Raw genomic sequence first — 19,160 nt, 5'->3', positions numbered from 1 at the left:
CTTCATAACTTAGATGTCAAAAGAGCGCTCATGTTCTACATAGAATAACTAAAACTTCTAGAAAAACAAAATAACTTTGTAGCCTTTTCTCCACTTCACAAAGGCAACCCTATATTCAAATCTGGCATAACCAGATACATAGTTAACTGTATTCAAACTTGCTTTATTAAGGCCAAAAGAACTTTACCTGTTTCTCCCAGAGCACACTCCACTCGTAAAAAGGGATATAATATGAGCTTTCTTGGAAACATTCCCATAGCTGAAATCTGTAAGGCAGCTACATGGTCTACACCGCATACCTTCACCAAGCACTACTATGTGGATGTTTTGGCATTCCAACAAGTCAGTTGTAGGTCAGGCAGTGCTATGTACCTTTTATCAAACTACTGCAACTCCTACAGGCTAGCCACCACCTCTAAGCAGGGACTGTTTTGCAGTCTGTTCAGAGCATATGTATCTACAGCCACACATGCCAACCAACAAATATTTACATACCCTCAAAACATCTGTTCATGGCATATAGTGCTGTAGATTCCCATGTACCCACCCTCCTCCCCGGACTCTTGTGGCTGTTGCAGTTAACTTTAGGCACGGGTGGCTGTAGATGCACATGATTTGTATGCTCCTGCCATCTAGTGTTGGTTCCAGATGTGTGCAAGTTGTTTTTCTTTGAAGAAGCTTCTCAAGTCACTAGGTAAAGTGTCACCTCCTCTCGGTGATATTGCGCATGGGCATCGACTCCATTGTCAGATTGTTTTCTTTCCGCTATCGGATTTGGACGTGTTCTTCGGTGCTTCAGTTTGAGACCGTTTCTTCAGACACTATTCAGTACAGCCTCACCTCGATTCCCGTTGATACTGTTCTCAATCGTATTTATTATCCAGCACATCGATAATAGAGAAAGCAGCCACTCGTCAGTTCAGCGTGCTTCAATCATTGCCTTCAGGTCCAGCCTATCTGGGCCTTCTGTTCTCATCCCATCGATCTAGAACTACAATGAGCTACTAACGGAATGGACTCCATACTGATTTTGTCCTCGCTGCCACGCAAAGTACCCTCATACTGACCTTCCCCAGGTCTGTAACTTGTGCCTGTCTCCTGACCACAATGAGGAGAACTGCGAAGCCTGTCGATCGTTACAATCGAAAAAGATGCTACGGTATCATAGAGCACGGTAAAAGGAGATGCAGTATAAGGACCTCAAGGACACCCTGACATTTTCGGTCTCCATCCCACTGGACAGGAAGAGGAATGGCACGAGGCCTTGGCGGTAGAAGAGGAGGCCCTTTGCATTCCGGGGTTCGAGTCAGACTCTAAAGGTGGAGTTTGGTATGCAAATCCAACATCTTCTGTCGGGACAGCGCGCAGTGAGTACAAACGGCCAAAGACATTCAGCTCTGACAGAAACTTCTGGTCGCGGGCCACCACTACCCACAGGCCATGGTCGGCACCGAAACATCAGCTAATGCCCCACCCTCATTCCTGGCACCAAAAGGCAAGCTGAAGCACATCTCCACTGTACCCAGACATCAATTTTCTGTGTCAAGCTCACAGTCTTCCTCCTTGGCTCCAAGCAATTCCAGTGATACCGCTTCGGGTCCGACCATCTCTACACCAAAATGCAAACCAACTTTGGCACCGAAAAAGTCTGACTCAGCACCAGAACCGATCCTAGAGACTATGGCAGAGAGGATCAACCCAAAACAAAAGAAAATACACATCCAGCCTTCTACTGGACGCATATGGCAAATGCAGTACAATCAACACCTTCCATGGATGGATTCCGGACGTGGAGGTCCTGCAAAGGAAGGGGACAGAGTCGAGCACACTTGGATGTGCCCAGGTGGTGCAGATGGCAATGCCCACCCTCCTGAAGTTGAAGTTCCTGCAAGTTGGTGGAAGATGCCCAGCTGCGGGGTCCAGGTGCTGCAGTAGATCCCAGGAGTCACCTACGAGTCTCTTGATGGTCGCTGGATCTCAGGATGGTCAGTGGCCAGTCAGGTCACCAACAAGCACTGGCAAATGTAAGCAGGAGCTGAAGTGTTTGCAAAGTTTTTGGGACCAGCAAGGTCCAGGAGAGACTAGCCAGGAGGAGGAGTCAGGACTGGTCCTCAGCACACAGGAAGGCCAGCAGAAATCGATGGAGCACCCACCAGTGACCCTCAGGCAACGCACACAGTGTCACAAGGAGGCCTCAGCAGCACAACAAAACAGAAGCTGCAGGAGTTACAGGACAGGGGGTGATCTTCGAGTTGCAGAGTGCTGGAGGCCGGGGCTTCTTGGTCCCTGAAGATCTCCTGGAGGAAGTCAACAAGCCTTGGCAAGTGCAGCAGTCACATTGCACAGGGGTTCCAGTCCAGGGGCAGGAGCAGGGGCTCACAGTTTCCCAAGTTGGTTAGAAGACGAGCATGACCCAGAGGAGGCCACAGACTCACCCCGTGTTGCAGTGCTGTTGAATATTCGTGGGATAGCAGACTCCACCAGCCAGTCAATGTCTTGAGGTGCCTGTGGTTGCAGGGGAGTGACTCCTTCACTCCAAGGAAGATTCCTTTTTGCTTCCTTCTGCACACAGAGTCCTTGTGACCCTGGAGGATGCACAGCCTTAGATGTTACAGAATTCTTGCAGGATCTGGAGAAGCAATGTTGCAATGGGAACCTTCCCACAAGAAGCAGCCTTGTTTCGGTTCCAAAGCAGACCAGCAGCGGTTTCAGAGGCCAGGAGCAGAAGATGTTTTGCAGAGAGTTCCTTGGAGAGCTTTGCTTGACAAATCTGAGGTCCCACCCATGGAGAAGCCCTTACGTAACCCTAAAAAGGAGTTGGTCAGTCTCTGAAGTGACCCACGTAAGGGGGTCAGGGACATCATCTACCTGGCCTAACTAGTTAGAGGCTCCCAGGGGCCTTGCCCATCTTGTTTCCAGAATGGCAGATTTAAGTGGCCACCTGGCAGAGCTCTGGCCTACTCCCTAGGGGTGTAGTTTCGCACCAGAGCTGGAACTGGGGGTTCCCGAACTAGTGCAAAACAGATTATGCAAGGAGGGAACCAAATGTGCCCTTCAAAGCAGCCTGGTGACGCTCAGGGGCCACCCCACCCCAGCCCTCAGGCACCTAGTACACAGGGGCAGGTGGTCACACCTCTCCCTTGCAGGAATTCCTTTATTCTGCCTCTCTGGCCTGAGCCAGGCTCACCAGCAGGAGGGCAGAACAGTGTCTGTGGTCAGCAGCAACGCGGGCTGGCAGCTAGACCCCGTAAGGCTGCACAGGAGGGACTGGGGGATCTTCTAAGGAACTCCCAGAGTACATGAAATCATGTAACTAACACTGGCAACAGTATAGTTGCATGATTACAACATGTTTGATACCAAGCATGTCTAGGTTTGGAGAAGCCATTATGTAGATGGACCACTCGTGTTGACCAGTGTCCACTACAAACCTAAAGATGGCTTCCCCACACTTAGAGTACAGAAACTGGCCTGGGGTCTGTAGGGGCACCCTCACACTTAGGGACATGCACTGTGTCCATGGGCTGAAGGGCCTACCAGAGAAGTGACTGGTAGTGTTTAGTGACCTGGGTTGGTGCCAATTGTGGGTGTAGAAAGTATACCAGCAACCACATTTAGAGGAGGGAGCACAGACCCTGGGGTCTTGGTTAGCAGGATCCCAGTGAACTACAGTCTAAACACACTGACATCAGGCAAAAAGTGGGGTTAACTATGCTAGAAAGATGGCACTTTCTTACAATAGCTATGGTCGCTTCATACCATCAAGTCCCATTGCATAAAGATCCTATAGAGGATGACTTTCTTTCTGATACATTGTCCTCTACCACAAGGACATGTCAGTATTTCCCCATGTTGAAAGGAATGACGCGTCATGTAGAATCTTTAAAGATCCAATATGTGCATGCTTAATAACACCAAGGGTAGACAAAAATATAAGACTGCACCCTCAGACCCCATATTAAGGGTCAACTCCCTCTCGATTCTTTGGTAGTTTCAAATGCACAGAAAAGGGCAAACTCCCCAACATCTGCAGATGCCCCTCCACCTGATAAAGAATCTAAGCTGATTTGTGCTTCTTTTAAAAGGTTTGCAATACAGGCAGCTGATCACTGGTGCATAGCCAACACCCAAGGGCTCTTATCAAGGTACGATAGAGCCTGTTGGGATGAAATGGAGGAACTTCTTCAGCATTTCCCCAACGAGTATAAAATTGAAGAATAGCAAATTGTTCAGGAGGGACAATTAATTTCCAACAACTAAATTAGATGTGCCCTTGATGCAGCAAGCACGGCGGCGAGGGATATTAACACTAGTATTCTATTGCGCAGATGTGCCTGGTTACGCATATCTGGTTTTTAAACTAGAAGTGCAACAAAAAAATGAAAAAAGATAATTAAGTCGCCAAATCTATAAGGGCACTTCAAACTTGCACTCCTCGGGACTCCTTTCAGCGCCCCTTGTACAAACAGGGCAGCAAATCAATATCAGATTCCTCTACTTCTTCCTACAGACATCATCAAACAACCCCCTCCAGAGGTTTTTACTGAGGTGCATTTAGAGGATGCAATTCAGAGAATTGTGGCAAATCTACCTCCACTCGCACCACTCCCTCCACCTCTTTCCATTCCCCCAACAATATAACACCTGTCGGGACATCTACAGTTCTTTCCTGCCTGGAAAAACATACCAGCAGATGAGCGGGTGTTGGATATTTTCCAACATGGTTATTGGCTGGAGCTCATAAACACACCTCCAAACATCCCACCTCGCAGGCACAATCTCTCCACAGACTTGCGTACTATCAGAACACTTTTATATGGTAACTCTACAGGATGTGACCCATTCTGATACAACCAGGAGACTTTGTCAGCACTAGACTTTAAGGATGCTTATTTTCACATTACAATACATCCAGCGCATCGCAACTACCTCAGGTTACTCAGCACTTACCAATTCAGAGTGCTTCCATTTGGAGTCCCTACAACTCCCCCTGTGTGTTCACCAAATGTCTAGCAGTGATTGTAGCATGTCTACGCAGACAGAATATTCATATCTTCCCATGTCTGGACGACCTGCTTATCAAAGCCAATACGAGTTAGTTGTGTCTGCAGCATACTCAATCCACTCTGCAATTTATGCACCAACTGGGTTTTACAGTCAGCGCACACAAATCTCACCTTCAGTCGTCCCAAATTCAGCTGTACTTGGGGGCTATCCTCAATGCACAGCTGGGATTAGCCTACCCTAATACAGCCAGGGTCCACAACAGCATCAGGCTGATTCAACAATGTCATCCCAATCAACACATAACAGAACAATTCTGAGGCTTTTAGGCACGATGGCATCTTGTGTTGTAAAAGTGCCACTACATATGCGACCGCTGCAAGAGTGTCTGGCAAGTCAATGGGCCAAGTCACAGGGTCTATTACTAGATCTAGTGTTGGTAGACAGCTGCCCACATCACTCTGCAGTGGTGGAACACACAAAACCTGTTGAAAGGGCAGCCGTTTCTAGACCTTGTTCCCAGATCACTCTCACAGCGGATGCTTCACTCGCAGGATGGGGAGCACATTTACAGAATTTCACAGTTAAGGGTCTCTGGGACACCAAACATCAGACTCTTTATATCAATCAATTATTTGGAGTTTCTTCCAAGCAGTTCACCTGGCACTGGAAGCATTTCTAACATATCTAATAGGCAGAATTGTCTTAGTCCGGACAGACAATGCAACAGCCATTTCCTATTTACAATAATGGAGGGGCAGGGGGGCCACTCTCAACAGTTATCATGCCTATCTCAGGAGATTTGGTGTTGACCAATACGTCACAGTATTCACCTGTTAGCGGAACACCTACCAGGGATGAACAACAACTTTACAGACCTCCTCAGCGGGCTCTGGCAACAAGTCCACAAATGGGAACTCCATCCTTGAGTCGTCCTCCCATACTTTCAAAGGAGGGGATTTCCACACATAGACCTGTTCGAAGAGACGGTGGTAAAGTATAGCACAATGCCCTTGTGGCCACCTGCCCTGTGGCTCACACCCAATGGATTGGTTTGCATCCCCCTGTCCCCAGTGGCACTGAATTGCTGCTATATCACATTGGACAGATGTGTCTTACTGATTGTCCAGAGGGACTAAACCCTACCTTTCATTTCCTCCCCATTCCACATTTCTCCTTCACTAGAAAAAGGTTTGGATTGTCCATGCTGCTGAAGGGTACACTCCTCTTACTCACCGAGGGTGCTGGCTTGTGGGTTACAGTCTGAGAAAGAGGCGAGGGATATTATTCACGCCACTTCCTAATCCTGAAAAAGGATGGGGGCATTAAGCTTATCCGGCATCTTCGATCCCTGAATGCCTTTCTGTGGAAGGACAAATTCAAAATGCTCACATTGTCTCATATATTATCTTTTCTGGACCAGGGAGACTGGATGGTGTCCTAGGACTTGTAGGAAGTGCATTTTATATTCCTGTTCTGCAGTTCCCTCAGGCATTACCTGCGATTCAAGGTGGGCCAGATACATTTTTAGTTTGCCATTATCCCCTTTGGCTGTGCCTCCAGCCCTTCAGTATTCCCAATGGTAATGGTGGTGGTGGTTGCTATCTTCGGAGGTCGGTCTTGTATTCCTGTACCTTAATGTCTGGCTTCTGAAAGTAGGCTCACCACAGTCAGCCAGAGACCACCCTTCAGGCAACAGTGGAACTTCTAACCTCGTTGAGTTTCACCATAAATGACTCAAAGTCCCCCTAGTTAACTCACAGTCTCCCATTAATTGAACCAATCCTTAATAATGTGAGAGTCAAGTATTTTCTTCTACCACAAAGAGTCCAGGACATATTTCAGGTTTGATTCTGGTAAGGGTGGCTTGGAGGCTTGTTGAGTTTTTTGCATTGTGCATCCTCCTTGTCAATCATGCTAGATGGCACATGGAAGCCCTGAAGTGGAACCTGAAATTCCAGTTGGCCCAGCATGAAGTCCTCCGTTCCCACTCCATCCAGATCTCAAGGAAGACTGGCTGACCAGTTGCAATTTGTGGCTGACCAATCACAGTGTGTCCTGGTGCAGACAACTTTCCCTTCCCCACCCATAGCTGACAGTGGTGATGGCGCATCACTACTGGGTTGGGGGAGAGGGAATGTTAGGGAATGTGAAGATTAGAGGCCTGTGGTCCCCAGCGGATAGCCAGCTCCATGTGCACCTGGAACTATGAGCTATCCCTTTAACCCTAAAAGTTTTGTTGCCATACATCAAGTGGAGGCCAGTGCAGCTTCTCACAGACAGCTGCACCACCAAGTAGTAAAGGGCATATACTCCCTTGCCGTGGTGTCACCCTTTAACAGAAAAGCTTTTACCTCCTCTTTGAGAAGCTGAAGATGCTGAGGGTTAGGGTCTGTCTAAATGGAGGAATATTTGGGCAGGAAATGAGGTTAGTTCCAGGCAGTATCTATGGCTTATGATGGATAGTACCCACTTGTCGGATGTTATTTGTGGCCACAGTCGGTGAAACTGATGCAGCCTTTCACCAACAGGTAATGTGTGTCCTAGGAGAATATGTGGTGAGTTACTGTTTGGAGGTGGAGGCCCTCTTGCCGGGAGTTTCTCTACATCTGCCTCTCTTGAAACCCTCTTTGTACTAATTTTTACCATCTTGCTGTGATATGTCTGCTGTTGCTTTTGATATGTTTGGCTGTCTCGGAAGTCCCTCTTGCCCTGATATCTGCGAAAGGACTGCTGCTTGTAGTAATTGCTTGTAGTAATTTTTACCATCTTGCTGGTGATATGTCTGCTGTTGCTTTTGATATGTTTGGCTGTCTTGGAAGTCCCTCTTGCCCAGATATCTGCGAAAGGACTGCTGACAGGGAGTAGTGGACTGCAGTGTCCCCATAGATTTCTTAGTCTGTGTCTTTTTTCCTTCTTTTTTTTTTTTTTTTTAATAACTGGGAGCCTACCTCGGGGCTCAAATGGGACATGCCCTTTACTTGTTGATACCCAAAAAAGATGGAACTCTTAGGTCACTATTAGACGTACATCCTCTCAGTCGCTTCAGTCTGTCTGAACACTTTCACATGGTGACACTACAGGCTACAATACCACCACTACTACAAGAAGGCAACTTCATGACGGTACGCGACCTAAGGAACGCATACTTTGATATACGATTCACCCAGCACATCCCCTGTACCTCAGGTTTATGATAAGTGGATGTCATTACCAGTTCAAAGCGCTGCTGTTTAGGGATGACAGCAGCCCCAAGAGTGTTTACCAAATGCCTAGCAGTAGTGGCAGCTCACTTAAGAAGACACAATGTTTATGTCTTACCTCATCCTGACGATTGGCTGATCAAGAGTTCAACTAAATATAGGTGTCAGCAGGATACACGGGCCACCATAAATCTGTTACACATATTTGGGTTCACCATAAGTGCCACTAAATCACATTTACAACCTCTTCCGATAAAGCCATATCTGGGAGCGGTCCTCAATTCTGAACCAGCCAAAGCATGCCCCAGTGCCAGAGGGTTCTCACTCTCCAGAACCAACTGGCCATTTTTCAGCCACATTGTTGCTTGCCGGTCAAATCATTGATGCACCTTCTGGGCATGATGGCCACCTGTATAATAATAGTTTCTCTTGCCACGCTCCACATGCAACCTCTACAGGAGTATTTAGCATCTCACTGGTCACAAGGGGGAAGGGGGTGGATGTAAAAGGATCTAGTTGGTTCTACCCAGTGTCCACCAATCATTAGAGTGGTGGAGCTCAGAGAATCTTCTCAAGGAGCTCATAATGATTCAGATGGCTCTAAAAGCTAACTCAGCAATATAACCAGGAAGAACGTTCTTCTCCAAACAGGCAACATGACAGCAATGTATTACATTCGGAAACAAGCAGGAGCACACTTGATACAGTTGTCTCAGTTGGCACAAGACATTTGGCACTGGGTTATCCCCCATCACATCAATCTCTTGACTTAATATCTCCCAAAAGTGGACAATTGGATGGCAAACCTGCTAAGCAGGACCCAACAACAAGTCCACGGTGGGAACTCCACCCTGAGTCCCCACTGCTACTTCCAGCGGAGGTGGGACACCGGGCGTGGATCTGTTTGCCATCCTAGAAAACACAAAATGCTAAAGAACTTTGCCTCTATGTACCATCATCCATAGTCCATGGGCAGTGCTCTCTGGATGGATTGGTAAGGGGTATTTGCATACAGCCTCTGCCGCACATTCCATATCTTGTCAGGAAAGTCAGACAGACATTTCTTAGGATGATTTTTGTAGTGCCCAAGGAGGTGTGACAACACTGAGGGTTGTCCCTAGTACTTCATAAGAGCCTTTCTAATACACCAGGCCCTCTCACTAACAACATGGGCAGGGTCACGCATCCAAACCCCAAACAACTCAACCTGGCAGTCTGGCTCCTGAAGTTGTAGAGTTTGGGTACCTACAATTGCCCTCAGAGTGTGTCGACATTCTAAGGGAGGCAAGATGTCTCACCAGAAGAGTTTGAAATGCAGATAAATGGGAACACCACTGTACAGCCCAGCACATAAACCCTTATGTTCCTACAGTACAACAGATAGTATGCTATTTGTTTCACCTACAAAAGTCACATTAGTTCATAGACTTTCATAACTACTGCACCTTGCAATAATTGTGGCTTATCTGCAAAACCGTAAGCATCACTCACTTTTTCAAATTCCTGTGGTTAGGGCTTTTAAGAAAGGTACCACCGGTACCTTCCTGGAATTTGAATGTTGTTTTTACACAGTTAATGGCTCACCTACTGAACGGTTGCATGATTGTCCACTACAGTACCTCTCTTGGAAGGTTGCTTTCCTAGTACCTATCACCTCCCTTAGAAGGTTTAGTGAAATTCATGCTCTTACCATAGAAGAACCTAATTTCCAAGTTTCTCACAATAAAGTACGGCTGCAGACAAATCCTAAATTTCTTCCAAATGTAGTCTTTCATTTTCATTTACATCAAACACTTGAACTACCTGTTTTCTTTCCTAAACTAGAAACCGTGGCAGAGAGAGCACTTGATGTTGAAAGAACACTAATGTGCTACATTGAGAGAACTTGACATTTTTTAGAAAAACACAACAACTTTGTGTGGCTGTCACAAATCCAAGAAAGGGTAAAACCTTTTCTAAAGCCAGTTTTGCACAGTGGACTCTGAAATATTTTCATATTTGCTACATTAAAGCCATAGTGCTGTACTAACAGATCAGCACAAACATTCTACTAAAAAGAAGGGTGCTTCCATGGCTCTCATGGGCAACATCCTGTTAGCTGATATTACTAAAGCAGCTACTTAGTCAAATACACACATATTCACTAAACACTATTGTGTGGATTTCCAGGCAAAACAGCAATCTCTTGTGGAATAAACAGTACTATGGATGCTTTTTCAAACATCTACACCATTTAATGCCTAGAGCCTCCACGAGAGGAGTACTGTTTTACAGCCTTTGCGAGGCATGTGTATCTGCAGCCAACACATGCTGCAAATGGAGTATATTACTTACACCTAGTAAGCATCTATTCGTAGCATTGAGTGCCTGCAGATTCAGATGCGCCCACCCACCTCCCCGCCAGGCATGCACTGGTGTCAGATTTATGTGCATTATAAGTTGTAGATAGAAATATTTACATGTTTTTAGTCACACGCACATTCATACTTTAGAGTAACTTCACTAGCTTCATCCTCACTTGCCATTATGGTGGGAAATTTTGAAAAATCTAACAATGGAGCAGTTGAACAGGACCATTCTCGAAAAGAGAAGGAAACTCAACCTCACGTCGGCAATAACACTTCTTTGAGAAAAATAAGTTGTAGAGTGCGAGACTAACACTAGATGGCTGGAGTGTGCATAGCATGTAAAACTGCAGCACTACACGCTACGAATAGATGGGTACAAGGTAAGTAACATACTCCTGACGCATACTCTGTTAAGGACATATTCCTTTTTGCCTTCTTATATCCCTGTTCTGTGGAATGGCTGTCATTCAAAAAGGTCCCAAGGTTAGAGGTCAGCACACTCTGCCCTACTTTTGTTGAGAGCTTGGAAAGGGAAAAGAAACAGATATCAACCTGTTGCGGTGACCTTGTAGCGCTGATGCTCAGTTACTTCCAGGGTGGCATGGACCCACATTAAGCCACCTACCAGTGCCCAGGAGCGTTTCTGAAAACTTCTCTGGATTCAATTAAGAAAGTGCGGTATCTGTGGTTGGATTGAGCGCCCACCAGAAAGAGTTACTAAAGGTAAGTGTCATGTTTATATTGTCAGGTCATGCTGTGAATTCATGTTTTTTGCCAGGCAAAAAGAAAGAAATATAAGTAGGTGTCGCTTGCCCCCTTTCTAACAGCTTAGAAGTGGATAGATCTGTGTCTTTCTCCGTCATTGGCGTCTCAGACAGTGCTGGGCAAGTTACTGACTGCCCAGCTGTACCTGCTTTGCAGTGGTACGAACACGGCTGTAGAATCTCTGGATTTCCCTCTTTTTCTGTCATCTTGTATACACATTCTTAAAAATAATTGCATATGAAAGTGTATTGAAGCATACTTTTCATAGTACTCTGAAAAAGTCAATTGGGAGGCCCAGGACCTCTATAATGTAATAAAACTAATCTTACTTAAAAAAAAAAAAATCAAAGTAGCAGCTCGCAGGATTGGGAACACTTCGTTGAGCACTTTAATGTGAAAAGTGAGGTGAAGCAAATTAAAAAAAAAAAATGCTCACAAAACTCCAGAGTCTAAAAAGTGTTGTTTCATGAAGCTTCGGAATAAGTGAAGACTAGAGGAAGCGGCAGAGTGCAGCACTTGTGAGAGTGCAGGAGGGGCTTGTTAGTGTCCAGGTTGTTTTAGTAGATGTGTTGTTAGTTGGTATTAGGGTTTGGAGGTGCATGTTTGTGAATTTAGGGCCTGTTGAACTTGATGGATGAAAGTGCGGTTCGAAGGATGCAGGTAGGGAGTGAGAGTCTCACTACAGGGAGTTAAATCGTGTGAATGGGAGTGAGCGAGTTAATGTGAGCGCATAGTAGTGAGAGCTGATGGGGGGGGAAAAATGAGCAACCATGGAATGAATTTGTGTACATACCTTCAAGTGTTACCAGTCCTGATCTTTGTTTGAATTTCATCTGGATACCCGACGCAGGATGTGCTCACAATCCAGCAGTTTGATGAGTAGTGGGTTCAGCTGTTGCAGAGGTCCCACTGGGCTAAAAACAACTTATGGCACAGCTTCCCAAATTAACCTAACACTCTGAGATTCATAGTGTGCAGATCAGGTTTAATGTGAATGATACTAGCTGTAGAGCAAGGTATTGAAGCTTGCTTCTATATGTGGACAAACAGCTTTTTATAAACGAGAAGGGCAATCTTTTAGTTCTCTCCAACCTCCTAATATCTGTCTCTGTTTCCAGGCTATATGGATACCACAACCGTTTTAGGAAATACAATAATGCAATAATATTTGATTCAAAGACTTCCATAATTATATCAGTTTAGTCCTTCACTGTTCGTGAAAATGTTGCTGTCCATTCAGTCATGAGTATGTGTACCACTCGACTTAGTGTTCATATCAGATTTATGCACCACACGCAGCGAACACTAATGAAGCCGCACGTAATCTACACTGCTAGTTATTGGAAAGCGCCAACAGCGTAGCCCCCTTCAGGAAACCGACATAGCAAAACACCTGAATGGGTCACGACAGACCTACAAGAGTGCAAACTCTCCTGCAGACGACTGGAACGGAAATGGAGGAACAGCGAATCAACCGAAGATCGCATAGCCTACTAGAACACAGTCACCACGCAGCACCAGAACATCAGATCTGCCATTCAAGAACCCCTCAGTGCCAGCACTCACACAAGCAAAAAGCTCTTCACCATCGTCAGAGTTCACGAACCCCGGGACAGACACCTCATCCATCCGTCCCTCCCAAGGCCTCTGCGACAACCTCGTCACCTTCTTCCACCAAACAATCCAGGACATTTACGAAGGCTTCAAGAACTAAAACCCGCCGACAAATACTACCACGGACCCAGCACCACACCAGATCCTGAACTCCTGGATCCCCATCATTAAAAAGGACACCCAACGACAAATGAATTCAATCCTGTTGGAAAATGGGTTATTGGTAGGGCAGGTAGGTACCTACACCTAGCAACAAGCCACAAACCTCCACAAAAGTACAGTTAGGTCTCAGTAAATTAATCCCAGCTCTACCCTTGGTAGCTTAGCATCGAGCGTCAAGGCTTAACTTAGGAGACAAAGTGTAAAGCATTCAAATATCACAAAACAGTAATTAAATAAAACACAGGAAACAGTTTAAAAATCCAAAACCAATTTATAAAAATAGCTTATATTTTTATCTTTAAAATGACACAAAAACGATTAAAATCGGTTCAGGGGAACCGGAGATATGAATTTTTAAAGTATTATTATTTTCTAGCGCTCAGAAACGAAAAGCGCCAATCGGGTCATCTGGTTGCACCAGGACCGGGGCAAAGTCAAACTTTCAGGCCGACCGCGATGGAGCCCTGCTCGGCTACAAGTCGCGGGAGGCCTCGGTTACAAAGTTACCTTCTGACTTAGTCTCTTTTTCGATGTTTTTCTTCCCCGGGACGAACCTGCCAGTTGGATCCGACCTCCTGGAGCCCTTGTCCGGATACGCGAAGTCGGTTTCCTCGGTGGTGATTTTTACCTTCGGACTTAGTCGTTTTTTCGAGATGAAAATCCTTCGACCGGGGTAAACCTGGATCTTGATCCGACGTCCGTGGAGCCCTTCTCGGATACGATGGCTGGAAGGTCCCGGTCAACTTTTTACGTTCGGACTTAGTCGTTTTTTCTGATGTTTTTCTTTACCGGGACGAACCACGAAGTCAGGCCGGGTCGCGGTTGAGGCAAGCCGGCTAGAATTGTCGGGTCGGTCACTTTATGGAGCTTTTTTCCAAAATTTCTCCAATCTTTTCCAAACTTCTGGGGCTTCACCCAGATGTTCTTTTAAGGATCTTTTGGGGTCCACAGCTCACCCCAAGGGTCCAGAAGTTCTGTGATGGTCCTTGGGAAGTGCGGACTTCAACTCCCAGAGTGCACCTGGCGCAAACTCCTTTTTGGCCACTGGACAGTGGTCAGCTGGTCACTTTTTCAGGAGTTGGTGCAGGGGACTCTGGTTAGCAATTTTTCACCTGTAGCAAACAGGGAGTCCCTCCTTGAACCAGTGGAAGCCAGGCAAAGTCCTTCTTGTGGTGAAGCCCAAGTGTGCAGCTGGTGCAGTCTTTCTGAGTGCATGGTCCAGGTGCAGGCCAGGGGTCCAGCAGGGCAGTCCTTCTTCTCCTTGTAGTTCTTTCTTCTTGAAATTTGGTGGGGATCTGAGGCGTGGGTGCAGGTCTGCCAGTTTTATCCTTGCTCCTGGGTGAAAAGCAGGGGGGCCCTGGTCCTCCAATCAGGGACAGGGCCGTCCCCCTGTGATGACCACTTCCTGGGAAGTGTGGCAAAAATCCATCCCAGAAGGCAACAGTCTCTAAAAATCCAAAATGGATGAATCTGATTTTTAGAGGAGAGATCTGGCTGAGCCCACCCACTGGTGTGGCTAAAAATCATAAACACACCCCTCTCCTGCCCTCTCCTAATCTAATCAAGGGGGCACCTAGCTGTCTGGGTTTGCAGGATGTGGGGGTGTTGCTGGGTGCTGCAAATGTCCTTCTCTGCCTTTGAAGACCAGTTTGGCAGCCCTCCCCTTCCTGCCTCACCATCTGCTGAGGGGAGATTCTCTCCCCCAAGCACATTCCTTTGTGTGAAGTCAGGCCACTTCACACCTCATTAAAGTAGCCTGGCAGAAGCTGCTGCAGGCTGGCCAATCAGAGCACAGCAGCAAAAACAATGCAGAGCTGAAATTGGCAACTTTTTAGGTAAAGTCTAAACTTTTTACCTGCACTAGTTATATTAAATCCAACAACTGGAAGTTGTGGGATTTATTATAACAATCAATTTGATACCAAATTCTTGGTATGTAACATTTAAGGAGACTTTAAAATTTTAAATAAAGTCTGCCCATTCTAGCCTATGAAGGCCATTTACTTCAATGAGGGAAAAACGAATTTGGCTGTTTTTACCTCACCAGGGCTTATAAATCTATTTTTATAAAGTCCCTGCTTATAGTTACATGGCACCCAGCCCTAGGGGCACATAGGGCACACCTTAGGGGTGACTTATATGTAAAAATAAGGTAGTTTAAGACTTTGGAAGTACCTTTAATTCCAAAGTCGAATTTGCATATAACTTTAATTTAAAAGCAGCCAGCAAGGCAGGCTTGCTTTTAAAATGACACTGGGCACCTCAGCAATGCACCTAGGTGTGCACCACCTATGCTGTGGTCCCTAAACCTACATGCCCTACCATATACTAGGGACTTATAGGTAGGTTAACTTAGCCAATTATAATTAGCCTAATTTGCATATCCATTTTACACAGAGCACAGGCCCTGGGACTGGTTAGCAGTACCCAGGGCACCATCAGAGTCAGGAAAACACCAGTATAAAGTGGAAAATGGGGGCAAAAAGTTAGGGGGCCTCTGCAATCAGCCCCAGTTTCTCACAAATCCACTCGGAAGCACCCTCAGATCTGTGCCCTCATCACATCTTCAACCTGGCCAGCGCCACCATAGCACCTGAGCTCTGCCGAACTATCAACCGATCCTTTGGGATTGCCACCTTCCCTTTAGACTGGAAGCACGCCTAGAGCACGCCCTGCTGCTCAAGAAACCCATCGCCGGCTCAAGGGAGCTGAAAAACTACAGACCCATCCCTCTGCTTCCTTTCCCAGGCAAAGTAGCAGAAAAGGAAGTCAGTCAGCAACTCCCCAAAATGTTCGCGACACACCAAATCCTAGACCCATCCCAATCCAGATCCAGGAGCAACCACAGCACCAAAACAGCACTTCTAGCAGCCACCGACGACATACGCACCATACTAGACCACAGAGGCATGGCCGCAGTCATCCTCCTTGACCTCTGCGCCACATTTGACACTGTCTCCCACTCCACCCTCCGCACCATACTCCACGACGCCGACATCCGCGATGAAGCACTAGAGTGGATCAGGTCCTTCCCCCACCAGAAGTACACAGTGTGTCAGACTACCGCCGTTCACATCAGAACCCAAAGATATTCCAAACAACACGGGCTAAACATAGTCTCCTACGCCGATGATACCCAACTGATCCTCTCCCTGTCCTACGACCCTGTAAAGGCCAAGAGGAATTTCCACAATGGGATGAGAGCAGTCACCGCCTGGATGGATGGATGGAAGGAAGCTAGCTGCCTCAAACTCAACTCGGACAAGACGAAGATCCTTGTAATCTGCTCCACCCCTTCTGCCTGGAAGGACTCCTGGTGGCCTACCGCACTAGGAAATGCCCCTGCTCCCACGGACCATGCACACAATCTGGGCATCATCCTGGTCTCCTCTCTATTCATGACCCGCCAAGTTCCACACCCTCTAACTCCTCTGAAACGTCTTCAAGTGGATCCCTTCTGACACGAGGAAGACCGTCACCCATGCACTCGTCACTAGGAAACTGGACTATGGCAACACTCTCTATGCCGGCATCACCAAGAAACTGCAATCAAGACTACAAAGAATCCAGAATGCAGCAGCCAGACTGATCCTGGACATCCCCCGACACAGTCACATTTCCTCCCACCTCAGAGACCTACACTGGCTCCCAGTCAACAAGAGGATCACATACAAACTCCTGATCCACACCTACAAGGCACTACACAACATACAATCCGCATATCTCAACCACCGCCTAGCCTTCTATGTACCCAACAGACAACACTGCTCTTCCTAGCTCGCCCTCACAGCTGTTCCAAAGATAAAAAAAAAAAAAACACAGAAGGGGGAAGATCCTTCTCCTACCTCGCAGCCCGGACCTAGAACACGCTACCCCTCAAACTCAGACAGACCCGCATCACTGAAGCAGTTCAGGAAGGACCTCAAGTCCTGGCTTTTCAATTGAGCAGCTCACCAGGAAAACAGCGCCTTGAGACCCCACAGGTGATTAGTCACGCTTTAGAAATTACTGAGTTATTGATTGGACAATGATCTGGTGACCCTTACAGTATCTGAAATACCAGGAATACATTTGTTTGAGCTGGTGCTCAAGTAGATGTACATAGTGTGAATTTGCTGTTACTGTAGTTGACACTCAGAATAGACATGCAAACTACAGTCAAAATAGAGAATATCTATGATTGTGATTGGTGATTCCATCTGGCTCGTTCGTAGGGCACCTTCATGTATGGCCTTTACAATTGCTACTCTCCATTTTAAATATACATCGACAAGAGTGTAGTAGAGAGGGGGCGAGGGAGTGAGTTGATTGTATGTGAGTTATTTGTGGAGGAGATGGAATGCATAGGAGGAACTGTGGGGGGAAGGGAAGGTTTAATCATTTAGCCTTAGAAATTCATTAGTCTGTTGCAAATTAATACAATAAATTCAATTTAGTGTAGATTTGTTTACGTTATGTGATAATTTAATGTTTTTGATTTTATTTGTGCAATTATTTTTTTTCATTTTCACTAAGAACAGTGTGACCTTTGAAAAATAAATGCAAACTAATGTCTGCGGTTTTTGGTTTGGAAGTTCTAGGTTTAGTGAGAATTATGTGGGATGAAATCCCTCTGTACTAGCAAGCTAAGATTTGATGCATCTTAATTATGTGTTTTTAGTCAAATTTTTAGATTGTGAAACTTTGTTTTGCTTTTCTAGAAATGAGGGCACTCTCTGAATTGTTAGGTCCATACGGTATGAAATTTCTCAGTGAAAGTCTGATGTGGCATATTTCATCACAAGTGGCTGAACTTAAGGTAAATGTAATCCTGTGTTTTTGGAATGTTTAGTTCTCAATGTATTTTAAGCGTGCAGCATATGCGTATCTTTTTTTCCTAAACACTGCAGTACTTACATCTTAAGGGAATTATGCGCATAATTCTAATAATTGTTTGAGAATTTTATTTTATTTTATTCATGCCTTTCTGCCAGCTTCTCCCTTGGAAAAAGTAAATAAACTTATGTATTCCAACAAAGTAAACAACACTCTTCCTTTTTACTAGTAGAAGATGAGTAGCTCAGCACTAGGTCTGGGTAACATTGGTGTAATGTCTGTGGGGAAAGTTATTCGAAATGCGCAAAATGTTCTGTATAATAATGCAAAATGCCAGTTTCTGCAGTTTACACTATTGTTTAGCACTCTGTCTCCCAGCGTCCATTTGTGGCACAATGGCACATTACATGCTGACAAATTAGCAGAAAGACATGTCACACGAGTCATAGCTGATTACATTCATTTTGTTTGCATCACTCCCATGCTGATGCAATAGGATTTTTACTTGAACTTCCTCAGACGGCGTAAAGTAATTTTACGTAACAATCTTAACTCTAAATGCAAGAAATTACACAAGATTATTCCAGTGTAATAAAATTTTGCCTGAGGTTTCTCAGTACCCAGTGATATATATATTTTTTTAAGTTGGAATGGCTACTCATTTCTCCAGATTCCTCGTCTCAAGTAACTTCTACTAGCAGATTGAACTCAGAATTTCTTTTTAGAGTTTACTAACATAAGGTGGTGGCGCTATTGAACTGACCACAAATCAAATTGATGCCTTTTTCAGCAATCACATATGGGGGCCACAAATTCTCAACGCATACTACTGCTAACGTTTTGCACACACTTCAGAATCCATAATCCACAGCTGTGAGGGCTGTGTGAATGGTATTTTGACCGTTTTTGACAGATCCTTTTTCTCATGTTTGACAAATTACAACACCTACATTTTCCGGTTTAAGCTGCATATTGATTGAAAGGAATACTTTTTTGCTCCCAGTCCCTGTTCACCAAGTCAGTGATGCCTGGGCATTGAAGGCTGTTCTGGGCTGTGCAGCCTTATGCTGACCAAGAGAAAGAAGAAGCAGAGTTTTTAAGGCTTCCTATAATCAGGGGCACACAACTAGGATTCTCTAGACTCCTTTAATTATTTATCGCTTGAGGAAAGATCATTGTGCCGTGAATGTCACAAACAGAAAAATCAAAATGACATTCCACGTCCTACCATCACAGGTCAGACAGCCAA

The 19,160-nt window shown here is 45.7% G+C and overlaps 1 protein-coding gene across 1 annotated transcript in view; it reads left to right on the top strand.

The window, feature by feature from the left end:
* Positions 1-19,160, top strand: part of NCKAP1 (NCK associated protein 1) — a 906,912-nt gene that overhangs the window by 572,672 nt on the left and 315,080 nt on the right. Inside the window, exon 23 of the mRNA XM_069225777.1 lies at positions 17,797-17,894. Within this exon, the coding sequence (XP_069081878.1) occupies positions 17,797-17,894 (98 nt within the window). The remainder of the gene's footprint in view (positions 1-17,796; positions 17,895-19,160) is intronic.

Source organism: Pleurodeles waltl, chromosome 3_1 (genome assembly GCF_031143425.1).
Source record: "Pleurodeles waltl isolate 20211129_DDA chromosome 3_1, aPleWal1.hap1.20221129, whole genome shotgun sequence".
Classification (NCBI taxonomy): Eukaryota; Metazoa; Chordata; class Amphibia; order Caudata; family Salamandridae; genus Pleurodeles; species Pleurodeles waltl.
This window is presented reverse-complemented; position numbering and strand designations above follow the sequence as displayed.